The sequence below is a fragment of the Scyliorhinus torazame genome, chromosome 6, assembly GCF_047496885.1.
Source record: "Scyliorhinus torazame isolate Kashiwa2021f chromosome 6, sScyTor2.1, whole genome shotgun sequence".
Taxonomy (NCBI): Eukaryota; Metazoa; Chordata; class Chondrichthyes; order Carcharhiniformes; family Scyliorhinidae; genus Scyliorhinus; species Scyliorhinus torazame.
In genome coordinates, this window is record NC_092712.1 from 111,584,147 (window position 1) to 111,600,322 (window position 16,176).

The 16,176-nt window shown below is 49.4% G+C and overlaps 1 protein-coding gene across 4 annotated transcripts in view; it reads right to left on the reverse strand.

Annotated features, from left to right (window-relative positions):
* Window positions 1-16,176, reverse strand: part of dus3l (dihydrouridine synthase 3-like (S. cerevisiae)) — a 58,996-nt gene that overhangs the window by 24,503 nt on the left and 18,317 nt on the right. For all 4 annotated transcript variants that reach the window (XM_072508679.1, XM_072508677.1, XM_072508676.1 and 1 more), the window contains exons 5-7: window positions 15,878-15,919; window positions 3,028-3,180; window positions 2,044-2,160 (exon numbers count right to left, since the gene is read on the reverse strand). In XM_072508679.1, coding sequence (XP_072364780.1) covers window positions 2,044-2,160; window positions 3,028-3,180; window positions 15,878-15,919 — 312 coding nt within the window. The remainder of the gene's footprint in view (window positions 1-2,043; window positions 2,161-3,027; window positions 3,181-15,877; window positions 15,920-16,176) is intronic.

A 16,176-nucleotide genomic window follows, 5' to 3' on the forward strand; every position in this document is an offset into this window, starting at 1 on the left:
GGGTCAGGAGGGTCGGCTGAGGGAGCTGCCGTTTAGGTTAGTAGGGGACAGCTGGTCCTACCAAGATTTCTGTTTGTATTTCAGTGTCTCCCAATTTTCATCCCGCGGTCCTTTTTTAAGAGGGTTAATAAAATCATCCTGGGCTTTGTGTGGGCGGGTAAGTCCCCGCGATTGAAGGTGGTGATGCTCGAGCAGAATCGGGGGGGGACTTGCGCTGCCGAATTTTAGTAACTATAACTGGGCGGCTAACATGGCCATGATAAGGAAGTGGGTGGTGGGAGCGGGGTCGGTTTGGGAGCGGATAAAGGCAGCTTTGTGTAGGGGCACCAGTCTGGGGACGTTGATAAGGGCACCTCTGCCGTTCCTGCCGGCGAGGTAATCCACCAACTCCGTAGTGGTGGCGGCCATGAGAATCTGGGATCAGTGGGAGCATCGGTCTGGTCCCCAATATGTGACAATCACCGGTTTGTCCCGGGGAGCTTGGATGGGGGGGTTCAAAGTATGGCGAAGGGTGGGAATTGAGAAGATGGGGGGCTTGTTTTTAGAGGGGAGCTTCCCTAGCTTGAGGGCGCTGGAAGAGAAGTTTGGGTTGGCAAGGGGGAACAAATTTAGCTATTTACAGGTGCGGTACTTTCTGCGTAGGCAGGTATCATCCTTCCCATCCCTGCCACTAAGGGGGATCCAGGATAGGGTAGTGTCTAAGGGATGGGAGAGGGGAGCGTCTCGAATGTCTACAAAGAACTCATGGGGGCAGAGGAGACGCAGACCGAGGAGCTGAAGCGTAAGTGGGAGGAGGAGCTTGGTGGTGAGATGGAGGATGGCTTATGGGCGGACGCGTTGAGCAGAGTCAATGCGACCGCAACATGCGCCAGGCTCAGCTTGATCCAATTCAAGGTGGTCCACCGGGCCCACATGACAGTGGCCGGATGAGTAGATTCGTTGGGGTGGAGGACAGGTGTGTAAAATGTGCGGGAGGACCAGCGAACCATGTTCACATGTTCTGGGCGTGTCCAAAACTTAGGGGATATTTGCGGACGTCATGTCCAGAATATTGAAAACAAGGGTGGCAATGAGTCCAGAGGTGGCGATTTTCGGGGTGTCCGAAGACACGGGAATCCAGGAGGAGAAAGAGGCAGATGTTCTGGCCACTGCTTCCCTGGTAGCCCGGAGACGGATACTGCTAGCTTGGAGGGACTCAAAGCCCCCGAAGTCGGAGACCTGGCTGACTGACATGGCGAGCTTTCTTGGCCTAGAGAAGATTAAGTTCGCCTTGAGAGGGTCACTGTTAGGGTTCGACCGGAGATGGCATCCATATGTCGACTTCTTAGCGAAAATTAATCGTCAGCGGGGGAGGGGGTGGTTAGGGTAGAGTAGATAGGGGGTCAATTAGGCGGGTCTTGGCGGGATGGGAGTCGGTGATTGCACTATGTCTATTGTTCTTTGTACATTGTTTTTTATACTGTTGCTGTTTGTAATGCCAAAAATACCTCATTAAAATTGTTAAAAAAAGATTCAGAATCCATAGAATTCCTATAATGCAGGTGGAAGCCATTCCACCCATAGAGTCTGTACTGACCCTCCTAAAGAGCACTTTACATACGCCCACTCCCCTGCCCATTGATCATGAAAATTCACCTAACCTGCACATCTTTGGACTGTGGGAGCAAACCAGAGCACCCGGAGGAAACCCACGAAGGCACGTGGAGAACGTGCAAACTCCACAAGTCACCCAAGGCCGGAATTGAACCCAGGCCCTGATGCTGTGATACAGCAGTGCCACAGTGCCTACCAAATTTAAATATTTGTTCAACTGGATTAAATTTCTTTTTTAAAAAGTGGCAGGACAATTTTGCAAACTGAAAGAGGCAAATATGCATCCTCACTTCCAAAATAAATGCATGTAAATTGAAAGGCTACTGTTTTGGGCAGACATCCTGCTTTGCCAAATTATTGACACATTTTATAAAAACAAAAATGAACAAATGTATATTTATATAAAACATCCCTTATGTAAAAATATCTTGGGGGAGTAAAACAACTCACCTTGTGATATACTAGATCTATTGGACAGCCCACATTAATATCAACAAAGTCTACGTCTATGTTCTGGTTCAGAAGCTCAGCACATTTTGTCATGGTGTCAGGAAAAGCTCCCTCTAGCTGTAAAGAAGCAATACACTTTAACTGCAAGTAAAGATATTCCACGAGAATTTAACTCAAAATTATTTATTTAAATCTTGCAATAATTACAAGGCGACTTCAAATAAAGCATCATCAATTGAGATAACTATTCCTGAAGCCTTTTATAAAAAATGAATAACATTATTAAGATCTCAGAAGTTAGTTGAGGTACCGCAAATGCGCGAAGTAAAATTAAATTGATTATCCTCTTAACTCTTTCTTCCAGTAAAAGGACCAGGATAAACATTACAAAAGGTGCGGATGTACTTCATACACTTGGCAAACTAGAGGTGCCAAGTGGTTTCACACCGGTTGGACAAGTAGATCAACAATGGTCTCACGCAAAAGCAGTTTTGTTGCTTTGATTAACCAAATTATCAGGAGTGGCTGAACAGCTCAGCTCATAGAATTTACAGTGCAGAAGGAGGCCATTCGGCCCATTGAGTCTGCACCGGCCCTTGGAAAGAGCACCTTACCCAAGTCCACACCACCACCCTATCCCCGTAACCCCACCTAACCTTTTTGGACACAAAGGGCAATTTAACATGGCCAATCCACCTAACCTGCACATCTTTGGACTGTAGGAGGAAACCGGAGCACCCGGAGGAAACCCACGCAGACACAGGGAGTACGTGCAGACTTCCCACAGACAGTGAACCAAGCTGGGAATCAAATTTGGGACCCTGGAGCTGTGAAGCAACAGTGCTAACTACTGTGCGACAAGCTCTTTAGCAAAGTCCTTGTCTCAGTTGGTGCAGATGTAAATCACAATGCCAGATAATAAATCCTAGTCTTAAACACTAATATTTAAGGTGCGTCAAGATAAAGTAACTTATGAGGACAGACCTGCACTCCGAATACATCTTCTGTGTAATGGCGTTTCAACAGTGCCCATTCAGAAGACTGACCTTGCAAAAGCTTTGTACACATTGCCATTTCGCCACAAGTGATATCAGCTCCAAAGCTTTTACATATTCGACGGAAAGGGAGATTTCCACACTGTAATGAAACAGAAGACTTGCATTTATATTTGCCTTTCACAACCTAGGGATGCCCCAAACCATGTGAAAACAAATGAAGTACTTCTTGTGAGTTGAGTCAGTGTTGTAATGCTGCAAATGCAACGCAACAGGGAATAATATATGAAGAACCAAAAACACACACATCAAGTAATCCAAAAATTAAATACCCTACTAACCGATTCTTAAGCTCTTTGAAACAATTTAAACATGTTTATGGGATGTGAATATTGATAGCAAGGCCAACATTTGTTGTGATGTGGAGATGCCGGCGTTGGACTGGGGTGGGCACAGTAAGAAGTCTTACAAACGCAGGTTAAAGTCCAACATGTTTGTTTTGAATCACTAGCTTTCGGAGCACTGCTCCTTCCTCAGGTGAAAGAAGAGGTAGGTTCCAGAAACATACATACAGGCAAAGTCAAAAATGCAAGTCGATACTTTGAATGCGTGTCTTTGCAGATAATTAAGTCTTTACAGGTCCAGATGGAGCAGGTTAAAGAGGTGTGAATTGTCTCAAGCCAAGACAGTTAGTAGGATTTTGCAGGCCAGATGGTGGGGGATGAATGTAATGCGACATGAATCCAGAGTCCAGGTTGAGACCGTACTCATGTGTGCGGAACTTCGCTACAAGTTTCTGCTCGGCGATTCTGCGTTGTCGTGCGTCCTGAAAGCCGCCTTGGAGAACTCTTACCCGAAGGTCTGCAACGTCTGCATGGTTTCGCCAAAGTACCACACTTCGGGACATCCTTTCCTGCAGCGTATGAGGTAGACCTTCAACCAACATTATACATCAGATACATAAACAGTGCAGAAGGAGGCCATTCGGCCCATCAAATCTGCACCAACCCACTTAAGCTATCACTTCCACCCTATCCCCGTAACCCAATAACCCCTCCCAACCTTTTTGGTCACTAAGGGCAATTTATCATGGCTAATCCACCTAACCTGCACGTCTTTGGACTGTGGGAGGAAACCGGAGCACCCGGAGGAAACCCACGCAGACACAGGGAGAACGTGCAGACTCCGCACCGACAGTGTCCCAGCAGGGAATCGAACCTGGGACCCTGGCGTGTGAAGCCACTTGTGCTACCGTGCTGCCCTCCATCAAGGATGGTCACCTCAGCACTTCGCTTTACCGCAAGCCCACGGATAACCTCATGATACTCCACTTCTCCAGCTTCCATCCCAAACACATTAAAGAAGCCATCCTCTATGGACAAGCCCTCCGTATACACAGGATCTGCTCCGACGAGGAGGAACGTAACAGACATCTCCGTAAGCTGAAAGATGCCCTCGTGTGAATGGGATATGGCGCTCAACTCATCGATCGACAGGTCCAACGCGCCACAGCAAAAAAACGCACCAACCTCCTCAGAAGACAAACATGGGACACAACCGACAGAGTACCCTTCGTCGTCCAGTACTTCCCCGGATCGGAGAAACTACAACATTTTCTTCGCAGCCTTCAACACGTCATAGTTGAAAACGAACATCTTGCCACGGTCATCCCTATACCCCACTACCTGCCTTCAAACAACCGCGCAACTCATACAAACCATTGTTTGCAGCAAACTACCCAGCCTTCAGAACAGCGACCACGACACCACACAATCGTACCATGGCAATCCCTGCAAGACGTGCCAGATCATCGACATGGGTACCACCATTACACGTGAAAACACCACCCACCAGGTACGTGGTACATACCCGTGCGACTCAGCCAACGTTGTCAACCTCATACGCTGCATGAAAGGATGTCCTGAAGCGTGGTACATTGGCAAGACCATGCAGACGCTGCAACAACGGATGAACGGACATCGCGCAACAATCACCAGGCAGAAATGTTCCCTTTCAGTCGGGGAACACTTCAGCAGCCAAGGGCATTCAGCCTCTGACCTTCGGGTAAGTGTTCTCCAAGGCGGCCTTCAGGACGCGCGACAACGCAGAATCGCCAAGCAGAAACTTGTAGCCAAGTTCCGCACACGAGTACGGCCTCAACTGGGACCTTGAATTCATGTCGCATTACATTCACTCCCCACCATCTGGTCTGGGCTTGCAAAATCCTACCAACTGTCCTGGCTGGAGATCATTCACACCTCTTTAACCTGCTCCATCTGGACCTGTAACGCCTTAATTACCTGCAAAGACACGCATTCCAAGTATCGTCTTGCATTTTTTACTTTGTGTATATATGTTTCTGGAACCGACCTCTTCATTCACCTGAGGAAGGAGCAGTGCTCCGAAAGCTAGTGATTTAAAACAAACCTGTTTAACATTTGTTGCCCATCCCATATTGTCTTCAAGGTGATAAGCTGCCTTCTTCAACCACTGCAGTTCACCTGGTGAAGGTACACCCACAGTGCTGTTAGAGAGCATCAGGATTTTTTGAACCCGCAAAGGTGAAGGAACAATAATTTATTTCCAATACAAGAAGGCAAAAAAACTTGGGAGGGAAATTTTGCAGATGATGGGTGTTCCCATGCATCTGCTACCTTGCTGCTTCCGGGTGGTAGAGATCTGAGGTTTGGAAGGTACTTTCAAAGCACCCTTGGTGAATTGCTGCAATGCATTTTGTAGATGGTACACTCTTCTCCACTGCAGAATGATTACGTTCGTTGATGGGATGCTGATCAGGGGACTGCTTTGCCCAGGATGGTGTTCAGAGAGCTGCTCTCATCCAGCCAAGTGAAGAGTATTAGGCAAATCAAATTAGTGACAATACCAGAGAGGCGGAATTCCTGCAGTGTATAAATGGATGCTTTTCCACATCACTACCATAACATACATGAGAATTAGGTTATTTGGCCCATCGAGTCTGCTCCACTATTCAATCATGGCGGATGTGTTTCTCATCCCTATTCCCCTGCCTTCTCCCCATAACCACTGATCCCCTTATTAATCAAGAACCTAGCTATTTCTTTTAAAGACACTCAGTAATTTGACCTCCACAACCTTCTGCGGCAAAGAGTTCCACAGATTCACCACATCAGGTTGAAGAAATTCCTCCTCATCTCAGTTTTAAAGCATCGTCCCTTCAGTCTGAGGCTGTGTCCTCGGGTTCTAGTTTCTCATACCAGTGAAAATATCCTCTTCACGTTCTGTAAGTTTCAATGAGAGCACCTCTCATTCTTCTAAACTCCATTGGGTACAGACTCAGAGTCCTTATCTGCTCCTCTATTCTGGAAAAAAGTATTTTATTCCAGGGATCTTTCTTGTGATCCTCCTCTCCAAGGCCAGCACATACGTTGAGGAACCAACTTGAGAACAGGCCATCTTAGATTGGGTAATAAAAAAGGAATAATTCGCAATCTAGTTGTGCGAAGCCCCTTGGGGATGAGCGACCATAATATGATCGAATTCTTCATCAAGATGGAGAGTGATGCAGGTGATTTTGAGACTATTGTCCTCAATCTAAATAAAGGAAACTACGATGGAAGAGGCACGGGTTGGCTATGATCGATTGGGAAACATAACTTAAAGAGATGCCGGTGGATAGGCAATCGCAAACATTCAAAGAGTGTATGGGTGAAATGCAACAATCGTTCATTCCTGTCTGACGCAAAAGTAGGTCTTTATGCACCAGACAGGAAAGAACTGCATGTCCCTTTCAGTCAAACAGCGAAATTTATAAAAGGGAACAAAGAAATGGCTGACAAGCTACATACTTACTTTGGTTCTGCCTTCTAAAAGGACACAAATAGCATATCAAAAATATTGAGAAACACAGGGTTTAGTGAGAGGGAGGGACTGAAGGAAATCAGTATTATTAGGGAAATGGTGTTGGGGAAATTGATGGGATTGAGGGCCAATAAATCCCCAGGGTGCTTATTTGAGGCATTGGAGGCAGTACAGAGGAGGTTCACCAGATTGATTCCGGGGATGAAATGGTTGACGTTATGAGGAGAGATTGAACAGTTTGGGCTTATACTCGCTGGAGTTTAGAAGGATGAGAGGGCATCTGATCGAGGTATATGAAAAACTAAAAGAGATTGATAAAGTAAATGTAGACCAAATGTTCCCCTTTGTGGGGGAATCTAGAGGTCACAGATATAGGTTGAGAGGCAGTAGATTTAAAACTGAGATGAAGAGGAAATACTCGCAGAAGGGGGTGAATTTGTGCAACTCGCTGCCCTGTAGTGCGGTGGAATCTGAATCATTAAATGGTTTCAAGTAGATATATTTCTGATAAAAAAAACAGGCGAAAGGGATAAGAGGAACAGATAGGGCGGTGGATTTGAGACTAAGAAGAGATCAATGGCAGAGCAGGCTCGAAGGGCTGAAATTGACTACTTCTGCTCCTAATTTCTATGTACCTCATTCTCTGAAATTCAGCTCTTTTGACAACCTCTGGAAAACGGATAATAAGCCCCAAACAGAACATCGGTGAGTAGGTTATAGTTGAACAAATGCCCATCAATTACACCTTTCATAACTTTCCTACTAATTGAGACTAAAGTATCTGACGGTAATTGGCCAGGTTGGATTTGTCCCGTCTTTTGTGGACAGGCCTTCCATAAACAATTTTTCACTGCCACACCAATGCCAGTTTTGTAGCTGTACCGTAGTAGCTTGGTTAGGGGTGCTCCTAGCTCTGGAGCACAAGCCTTCTATACTACAGCTGTAGTGTTGTCAGGGCCCATATCCTTTGCTGTATCTAGTGCGTTCGGCAGTTTCTTGATATCACATGGAGAGTATTGAACTGGTTGAAGACTGGCATTTGTGATGCTTGGGATCTCAGGGACAGGCTTTGATGGATCATCCACTTTGCATTTCTTGACTGAAGATGGTTGCAAATGTTTCAGCCATCCCTTTTGCATTGATTTTTCAAAATAAATTTAGAGTATCCAATTATTTTTTTCCAATTAAATGGCAATTTAGCGTGGCCAATCAACCTACCCTGCATATCTTTGGGTTGTGGGGGTGAGACCCACGCAGACACAGAAAGAATATGCAAACTCCACACGGACAGTGACCCGGGGCTGGGATCGAACCTGGGTTCTCGGTGCCATGAGGCAGCAGTGTTAACCACTGCGCCACCCCACCTCCCCCCTTTTGCATTGATGTGATGGGTTTGGCCCTCAATTGAGTGCGCATAGATACTTGTGTACCCTCCTCAGGGTAGTTGTTTAATTGCTCTTCACCACCCGCGACTGGAGCAGCAGGGCTGCAGTTTGGTCAGATCCACCGGCTGTGGGATCACTTAGCTCGGTCCATAACATACTGCTGTTTAGTGGGCATGTAGTTCTGTGTTGTAGTTTCACCAGGTTGGTACCTCTTATTTTGGAATGCCTGGTGCTGCTTCTGGGATCTAGCTTGGAGTTATACAGTGAAAAATATACTGAGCCATGAGGTTACAGATTGTGGTTGAATACAATCCTGCTGCTGTTGGTGCTGCTCAGATGCCCAAGCCACTATATCTGTTCCGAATCTATCCCCTTTAGCACAGTGCCACACAAGATATTGGAAGGTATCTCAGTGTGTGTCGCAATAGAGACTGGTCAGTGGTCACTCCTATCAATACAGGTCAAGGACAGATGCATCGGAACAAGGTGTATTGGTGAATGAGTGACCAACTTGGTTTTCCCCTCCTGTTGGTTCTCTCACCACCTGCCACAGGCTCAGTGATGCAGATGTATTTTTCTTCAGGATTCGGTGGAGCGCTGGGCCACCCTTGGTGGCAGACATTGAAGTTTCTCAGCCAGAGTGCATTCTGTGTCCTTGCTATATCCAGCGCTTTTTCCAAGTGGTGTTCAACATACCAATGCATAACTAAATTTGCCTGACCTTGTCCAACCCTGATATGGAGAACTATGCAAGGAAATGGTAGCATAGTGGTAATGTTATCAGACCAGTTGCCGGTGCAGACACGATGGGCCAAATGGCCTTCTTCTGCGCTGGAACTATTGTGTAAATCAGAGATTGTGACAAATGCTCCAGAAACATAGCTCCAATCCCTCCATCGCGACTGGTACAATTTAAATTGAATGAATGGGCTTAAGAAGCTAGTCTCAATAATGATTATGAAACTGTTGTGAAATCCCATCTGGCTCTGGTTTCCTTCAGGGAAAGAAATCTACTGTCCTTTTTTAAAAAATATATGTTGATTCAAATTTTCCAACAGAATTTTTAACCCCCCCCCCCCCCCCCAAATAACAAAAAGAAAGGAACACAAACACAACAGTCAAAAATTATATAAAACTTATACACTGGGTTTCCCCCATATACAGCAACGCCCCCATATGACATTCAAAGGTACCCAGAGGGAAGCCCCCTCCACCCACCCGAATTCCCCCCCACCCCCCCCCGAAAGAGACCCCCCCCCCTTGGGTTGCTGCTGCTGCTGACTTCCTCCTAACGCTCCGCGAGATAGTCTAGGAACGGTTGCCACCGCCTGAAGAACCCCTGCACAGACCCTCGTAAGGCAAACTTTATCCTCTCCAGCTTAATGAACCCTGCCATGTCATTTATCCAGGCTTCCACACTGGGGGGCTTTGCATCCTTCCACAATAGCAAGATCCTCCGCCGGACTACCAGGGCGCAAAGGCCAGGATACCGGCCTCTTTCGCCTCCTGCACTCCCAGCTCGTCCGTTACCCCAAATAGTGGCAACCCCCAACTCGGCTTGACCTGGACTTTCACCACCTTGGACATAGTCCTCGCGAAACCCCTCCAAAACCCATCCAGTGCCGGGCACGACCAGAACATGTGGACGTGATTCGCCGGGCTTCCCGAGCACCTACCACATCTGTCCTCTACCCCAAAGAACCTACTCAACCTTGCCCCTGTCATATGCGCTCTGTGAGTAACCTTGAATTGTATTAGGCTGAGCCTGGCGCAAGAGGAGGAAGACTTAACCCTACTCAGGGCATCAGCCCACAGACTCTCATCTATCTCCTCCCCAAGCTCCTCCTCCCACTTGCCCTTTAACTCCTCTACTGAGGCCTCCTTCTCTTCTGTCAGCTCCTGGTAGATCGCCGAAACCCTGCCTTCTCCAACCCATACCCCCGAAATCACCCTGTCCTCTTCTTTCAGCTCCTGGGAGATCTCGAAGCCCTGCCTTCTCTAACCCATACCCCCGAAATCACCCTGTCCTGAGTCCCCTGTGCCGGGAGCAGCGGAAATTCCCTCACCTGCCGCCTCACAAACGCCCTCACTTGCATACACCCGAAAGCATTCCCTGGGGGTAACCCAAACTTCTCCTCCAGCGCCCCTAGGCTCGCAAACGTCCCATCTATAAACAGGTCCCCCATTCTTCTAATCCCTGCCCGATGCCAGCTCCGAAATCCCCCATCCATCCTTCCCGGGACGAACCGATGGTTCTCCCGAATCGGGGACCAAACCGAGGCTCCCACCTCACCCCTGTGTCCTCTCCACTGCCCCCAGATCTTCAACGTCGCCGCCACCACCGGACTCGTGGTGTACCTTGTCGGCGAAAGCTGCAACGGTGCCGTCGCCAGCGCCCTCAGGCTCGTGCCCACACAGGACGCCATCTCCAACCTCTTCCACGCCGCCATCTCCCTCCATTACCCACTTATGGATCATCGCCACATTGGCAGCCCAATAATAGCCGCACAAATTCGACAGAGCCAGCCCTCCCTGTCCCTACTACGCTCCAGAAACACCCTCTTTACCATCTGGATCTTATTTGCCCATACGAAACCCATGATGCTCCTACCTATCCATTTGAAAAAGGCCGTGGGAATCATAATGGGAAGGCACTGGAACACAAAGAGAAACCTCGGGAGGACAACCATTTTTTTTTTTTTTTAAATATATTTATTAAAGTTTTTTAACACAATTTTTCTCCCGTTCAAACAATAACCCCCCCCTCGTAACCAGGACCATCATTTTAACCGACTGCACCCTGCCCGCTAGCGAGAGTGGGAGCACATCCCATCTTTTGAAATCCTCCTCCATCTGCTCCACCAACCGCGTCAAATTGAGCTTGTGCAGGGCCCCCCCACTCCCAGCCATCTGGATCCCTAAGTACCGAAACCTCCTTTCCGCCCTCTTCAACGGTAGGTCGTCTACCCCTTTCCCTGGTCCCCTGGATGCACCACAAAAAGCTCACTATTCCCTACATTGAGCTTATACCCCGAGAAGTCCCCAAACTCCCTTAGGATCCGCATGACCTCCGCCATCCCCTCCACTGGATCTGCCACATACAGCAACAGGTTGTCCGCATATAGCGACACCCGATGTTCCTCTCCCCCTTGGACCAGTCCCCTCCATTTCCTGGACTCCCTTAGTGCCATGGCCAGAGGCTCAATTGCCAATGCAAACAACAAGGGGGACAGGGGGCACCCCTGCCTCGTCCCTCGGTACAGCCAAAAGTACTCCGACCTCCACCGATTCGTAGCCACATTCGCCACCGGGGCTTTATATAGCAGCCTGACCCAGCTGATGAACCCCTCCCCGAACCCAAACCTCCGCAGCACTTCCCAAAGATAAACCCACTCCACCCGGTCAAAGGCCTTCTCCGCGTCCATAGCTGCCACTACCTCCGTTTCTCCCTCCACCGAGGGCATCATAATCGCATTGAGGAGCATCCGTACATTGGTGTTTATCTGCCTGCCTTTTACAAATCCCGTCTGGTCCTCAAGAATCACCCCCGGGACACAGTCCTCAATTCTCGTAGCCAGCACTTTTGCCAGGAACTTAGTATCCACATTGAGGAGCGAGATCGGTCTATACAACCCACATTGCAGTGGGTCCTTGTCCCGCTTCAGGATCAGAGAGATCAGCGCCACGGGCATTGTCGGGGGCAAGGTCCCCCCCTCCCTTGCCTTATTGAAAGTCCTCACGAGCAACGGGCCTAGCAGGTCCACGTATTTCCCGTAAAACTCGACCCAGAACCCATTTGGCCCCGGGGCCTTCCCCGCCTGCATGCTCCCCAATCCTTTAACCAGCTCTCCAGCCTAATTGGCGCCCCTAAACCAGCCACCTCCTGCTCCTCCACTCTCGGGAACCTTAGCTGATCCAAAAATCGTCGCATCCCCTCGTCCCCCACTGGGGGCTCAAATCTGTACAGATCCCCATAGAAGTCGCTAAATACCTTGTTTATTCTCACCGCACTCCGCACCGTATTCCCCCCGCTATCCTTAACTCCGCCTATCTCCCTCGCTGCCTCCCTCTTCCGAAGCTGGTGTGCCAACATCCGACTCGCCTTCTCCCCATACTCATACGTCGCCCCCTGCGCTTTCCTCCACTGTGCCTCTGCTTTCCCTGTGGTCAACAGGTCGAACGCCGTCTGGAGGTTCCGCCGCTCCCTAAGTAGTCCCTCCCCGGGGGCCTCTGCATATCTCCTGTCCACCCTTAAGATCTCCCCCACCAACCTCTCCCTGACCTCTCTCTTCTCCCTGTGGGCCCTGATGGAGATTAACTCTCCCCTGACCATCGCCTTCAGCGCCTCCCAGACTATCCCCACCTGCACCTCCCAGTTGTCGTTGGCCTCCAAATATCTTTCAATGGACCCTCGCACCCGCCCGCACACCTCCTCATCCGCCAATAATCCCACATCCAGACGCCACAGCGGGCGCTGGTCCCTCTCCTCTCCTAACTCCAGCTCCACCCAGTGCGGGGCGTGGTCTGAGATGGCTATGGCCAAATACTCCGTTCCCTCCACTTTCGGGATTATCGCCCTACTCAAAATTTTAAAAATCTATCCGGGAGTAGGCTCTATGGACGTGGGAAAAGAATGAAAATTCCCTGGGCCTGACAAACCTCCATGGATCCACTCCCCCAATCTGGTCCATAAACCCCCTAAGCACCTTGGCCGCAGCCGGCCTCTTACCCGTCTTGGACCGAGAGCGATCCAGTGCTGGGTCCAGCACCGTGTTGAAATCCTCCCCCCCCCATTATCAAGCTTCCTGCCTCCAGGTCCGGAATCCGACCCAGCATGCGTTTCATAAATCCGGCATCATCACAGTTCGGGGCTTATACATTTACCAGTACCACCCGCACCCCCTGCAACCTACCGCTCACCATCACATATCGACCTCCATTATCCACTACAGTATTCATTGCCTCAAACGACACCCGCTTCCCCACCAGTATCGCAACCCCTCTGTTCTTCGCATCCAGCCCTGAATGGAATACCTGTCCTACCCATCCCTTTCTCAGCCTAACCTGACCTGCCACCTTCAAATGTGTCTCCTGGAGCATAACCACGTCTGCCTTCAGTCCCTATAAGTGCGCGAACACCCGGGCCCTCTTGACCGGCCCATTCAGGCCCCTCACATTCCAAGTTATCAGCCGGATTGGGGGGCTGCTCACCCCCCCCCCCCTCCCCGCCGACTAGCCATCCCCTTTTCTAGGCCAGCCATGTGCCCGCACCTCCCGCATCCTCCAGTCCCCAGGACGGTGAACCCCTGCCCCGACCCCGACCACCTCTTCTACTTCCAGCTTCCCTTTGGCCAATGCAGCAGCAACCCTCTCCCCCCGCTAGTTCTACATCTAGCCCTTTTGCTCCCCCATAACACTCCCGTAAGTCAGCTGACTCCTGCTGACCCCAGCCTCTCCCGCCATTCCATCGACCCCCCCCCCAGTGTGAGAATTCCCCCTCCCCCTCCCTGGCAGTCAGTGTGCGCTCCTCTCCAGCACTGCACCCCCCATCCCCCCCCCCCCCGACCCCCACCCCCGTCCTTCCCTAGCGCGGGAAAAAGTCCACGCTTTCCTGAGCCGGCCCCGCCCCCTCTGGCGCAGCTCCATTTGCGGCCTTACCCCAATTCCCCATCCCCGGGCCTCCACGCCCCCTCTTCCTTCGTGGGGGTCTGCCCCTCCAACACCGACGCCCACACTCTCCCACAGTCTCCCCATCAAATCCCTTCACCCATCCCCATCCAGCACCCAAACCAAAGAAACATTCCCTAAACGTGATAAACACCATATACACAGTAAACATCCCCCCACAACAAACCCTCAATTTGAGTCCAACTTTTCAGTCCGTATAAAGCTCCATGCCTCATCAGGCGTTTCGAAATAGTGGTGCCGATCCTGGAACGTGACCCACAATTGCGCCGGCTGCAGCATACCGAACTTCACCCCCTTCCGATGGAGCACCGCCTTAGCCTGATTGAAACCAGCTCTCTTACCCACCTCTGCACTCCAGTCCTGGGAGTTTCGGATCTCCGTGTTCTCCCAACTGCTGCTCCGCTCTTTCTTGGCCCATCTCAGGACACTCTCTCTATCCATAAAGCGGTGAAACCTCACCACTACAGCCCTTGGCGGCTCGTTGGCCTTGGGTCTCCTTGCTAGGACCCGGTGAGCCCCATCTAGCTCCAGGGACCTCGGGAAGGCTCCCACGCCCATCAGCGAATTGAGCATCGGGCCCCTCCACTCCTTCGGGGAGACCCAGAATCCGAAGATTCTTCCTCCTCGACCTATTCTCCAGGTCCTCAAATCTTTCCGCCCACCTCTTGTGCAGCGCCTTGTGCACCTCCACCTTCAAGCCAGGCCCAACATCTCAACCTCGTTCTCCGAGGCTTTTTGCTGCACCTCCCGGATCGCCGCCCCTTGGGCCTTCTGGGTCTCCACTAGTTTCTCGATCGCCACCTTCATTGGCGGCAGCATTTCGGATTTCAGCTCCTCAAAGCAGCGTTTAAGAAACCCCTGCTGCTCCTGCGACCACTGCCCCCATGCTGCTTGGTCTCCACCCGCCGCCATCTTGTTTTTTCTCCCTCTCACTTTTCGCTGCTCCAAGATCACTTTTTTCACCGCTCCACTCCTGGTCCAAACCATATAATGTTGGAGGGACCTTGCTGTCACCTTCCCACACTGGAAGCCATCGAACAATTGCCGTTGGGGCCCCTCTAGAGAGTCCAAAAGTCCGTTCCCGGTGGGAGCTGCCGAACGTGCGACCTACCTAGGCATAGCCGCACCCGGAAGTGAAATCTACTGTCCTTACCCAGCCGAACCTACATGTGACATCAGACCTCAGTGTAATGTTCTTTGATTGAGCTGATGTGAACAAAGAACATTAGACTTTGTTTTATCAACAAAGCTATTTAATACTAACACTCCATTAACGAATAACTAAAATGTCTAAGATGAATACAGTTGGAAATGAATGCCTCACACTAACTTACACTAAGATACAACAGAGCTGTTCTAATCTGCAACTGCTATCAACTCCTTACAAACACCTTCTGAAGAAACACATGGTGCATCCGGGTCCTGGGATTCCATACTCGCCCCACCTGCTGGTCGGATGGTAGAACTCCAACAGTAAAACATAAAACTTATAATACACTCGCAGATCATAGATCATAGAATTTACAGTGATGATGAACTACTCATTATGTACAGATGATAGTCTACCTATCATCACACTCGGCAATGTGGTTGATTCTTAACTGTCTTGTGAAACGGCCTAGCAAGCCACATAGTTGCATCAACACCAAAAAGAATAAGCTTGAACAGATCACCCATCGTTGACTTAGACACTATAATAGGGCCTGCCGCTATAGTGGGATTTGAATCCTGTATCAGAGCATTCAGCCTCTGGATTATTAGTCCAATAAAATTGCAACTTTGCTCCCATCAAGAATGGACAAGGTCTGGCAAACTTAGTCATGCTTTGGTATGAAAGACATGATGATACTAACTTGTGATCCTGTCTAGAACTTCATGTTCTTTCGATTTATCTGGCATCAACAACAATTACAGCATTCTACTTACTGTTGTTAGTGGGGCCAGGTAAAGCTTATCCTTGAAGTTCAGCTGAAAAATAAAAATATTTACTGAACACAAAAATACTTGAAAAATTAAACATAAACAAGAAAAAAAATACATAAAAGATAATGCATAGCTGTAGTGTTACATCACAAAAATAAAACAGCAACTGCAAAACTGACACTTGTTAACTTTGCAGAAATGTTATTTTCACGATAAGGCAAGAATATCGAACAGTGGAGATGAGGATTCCTGCCGATAGACCCATCCTCAACACAGGCACAATATAAAAAGCATATTTATTT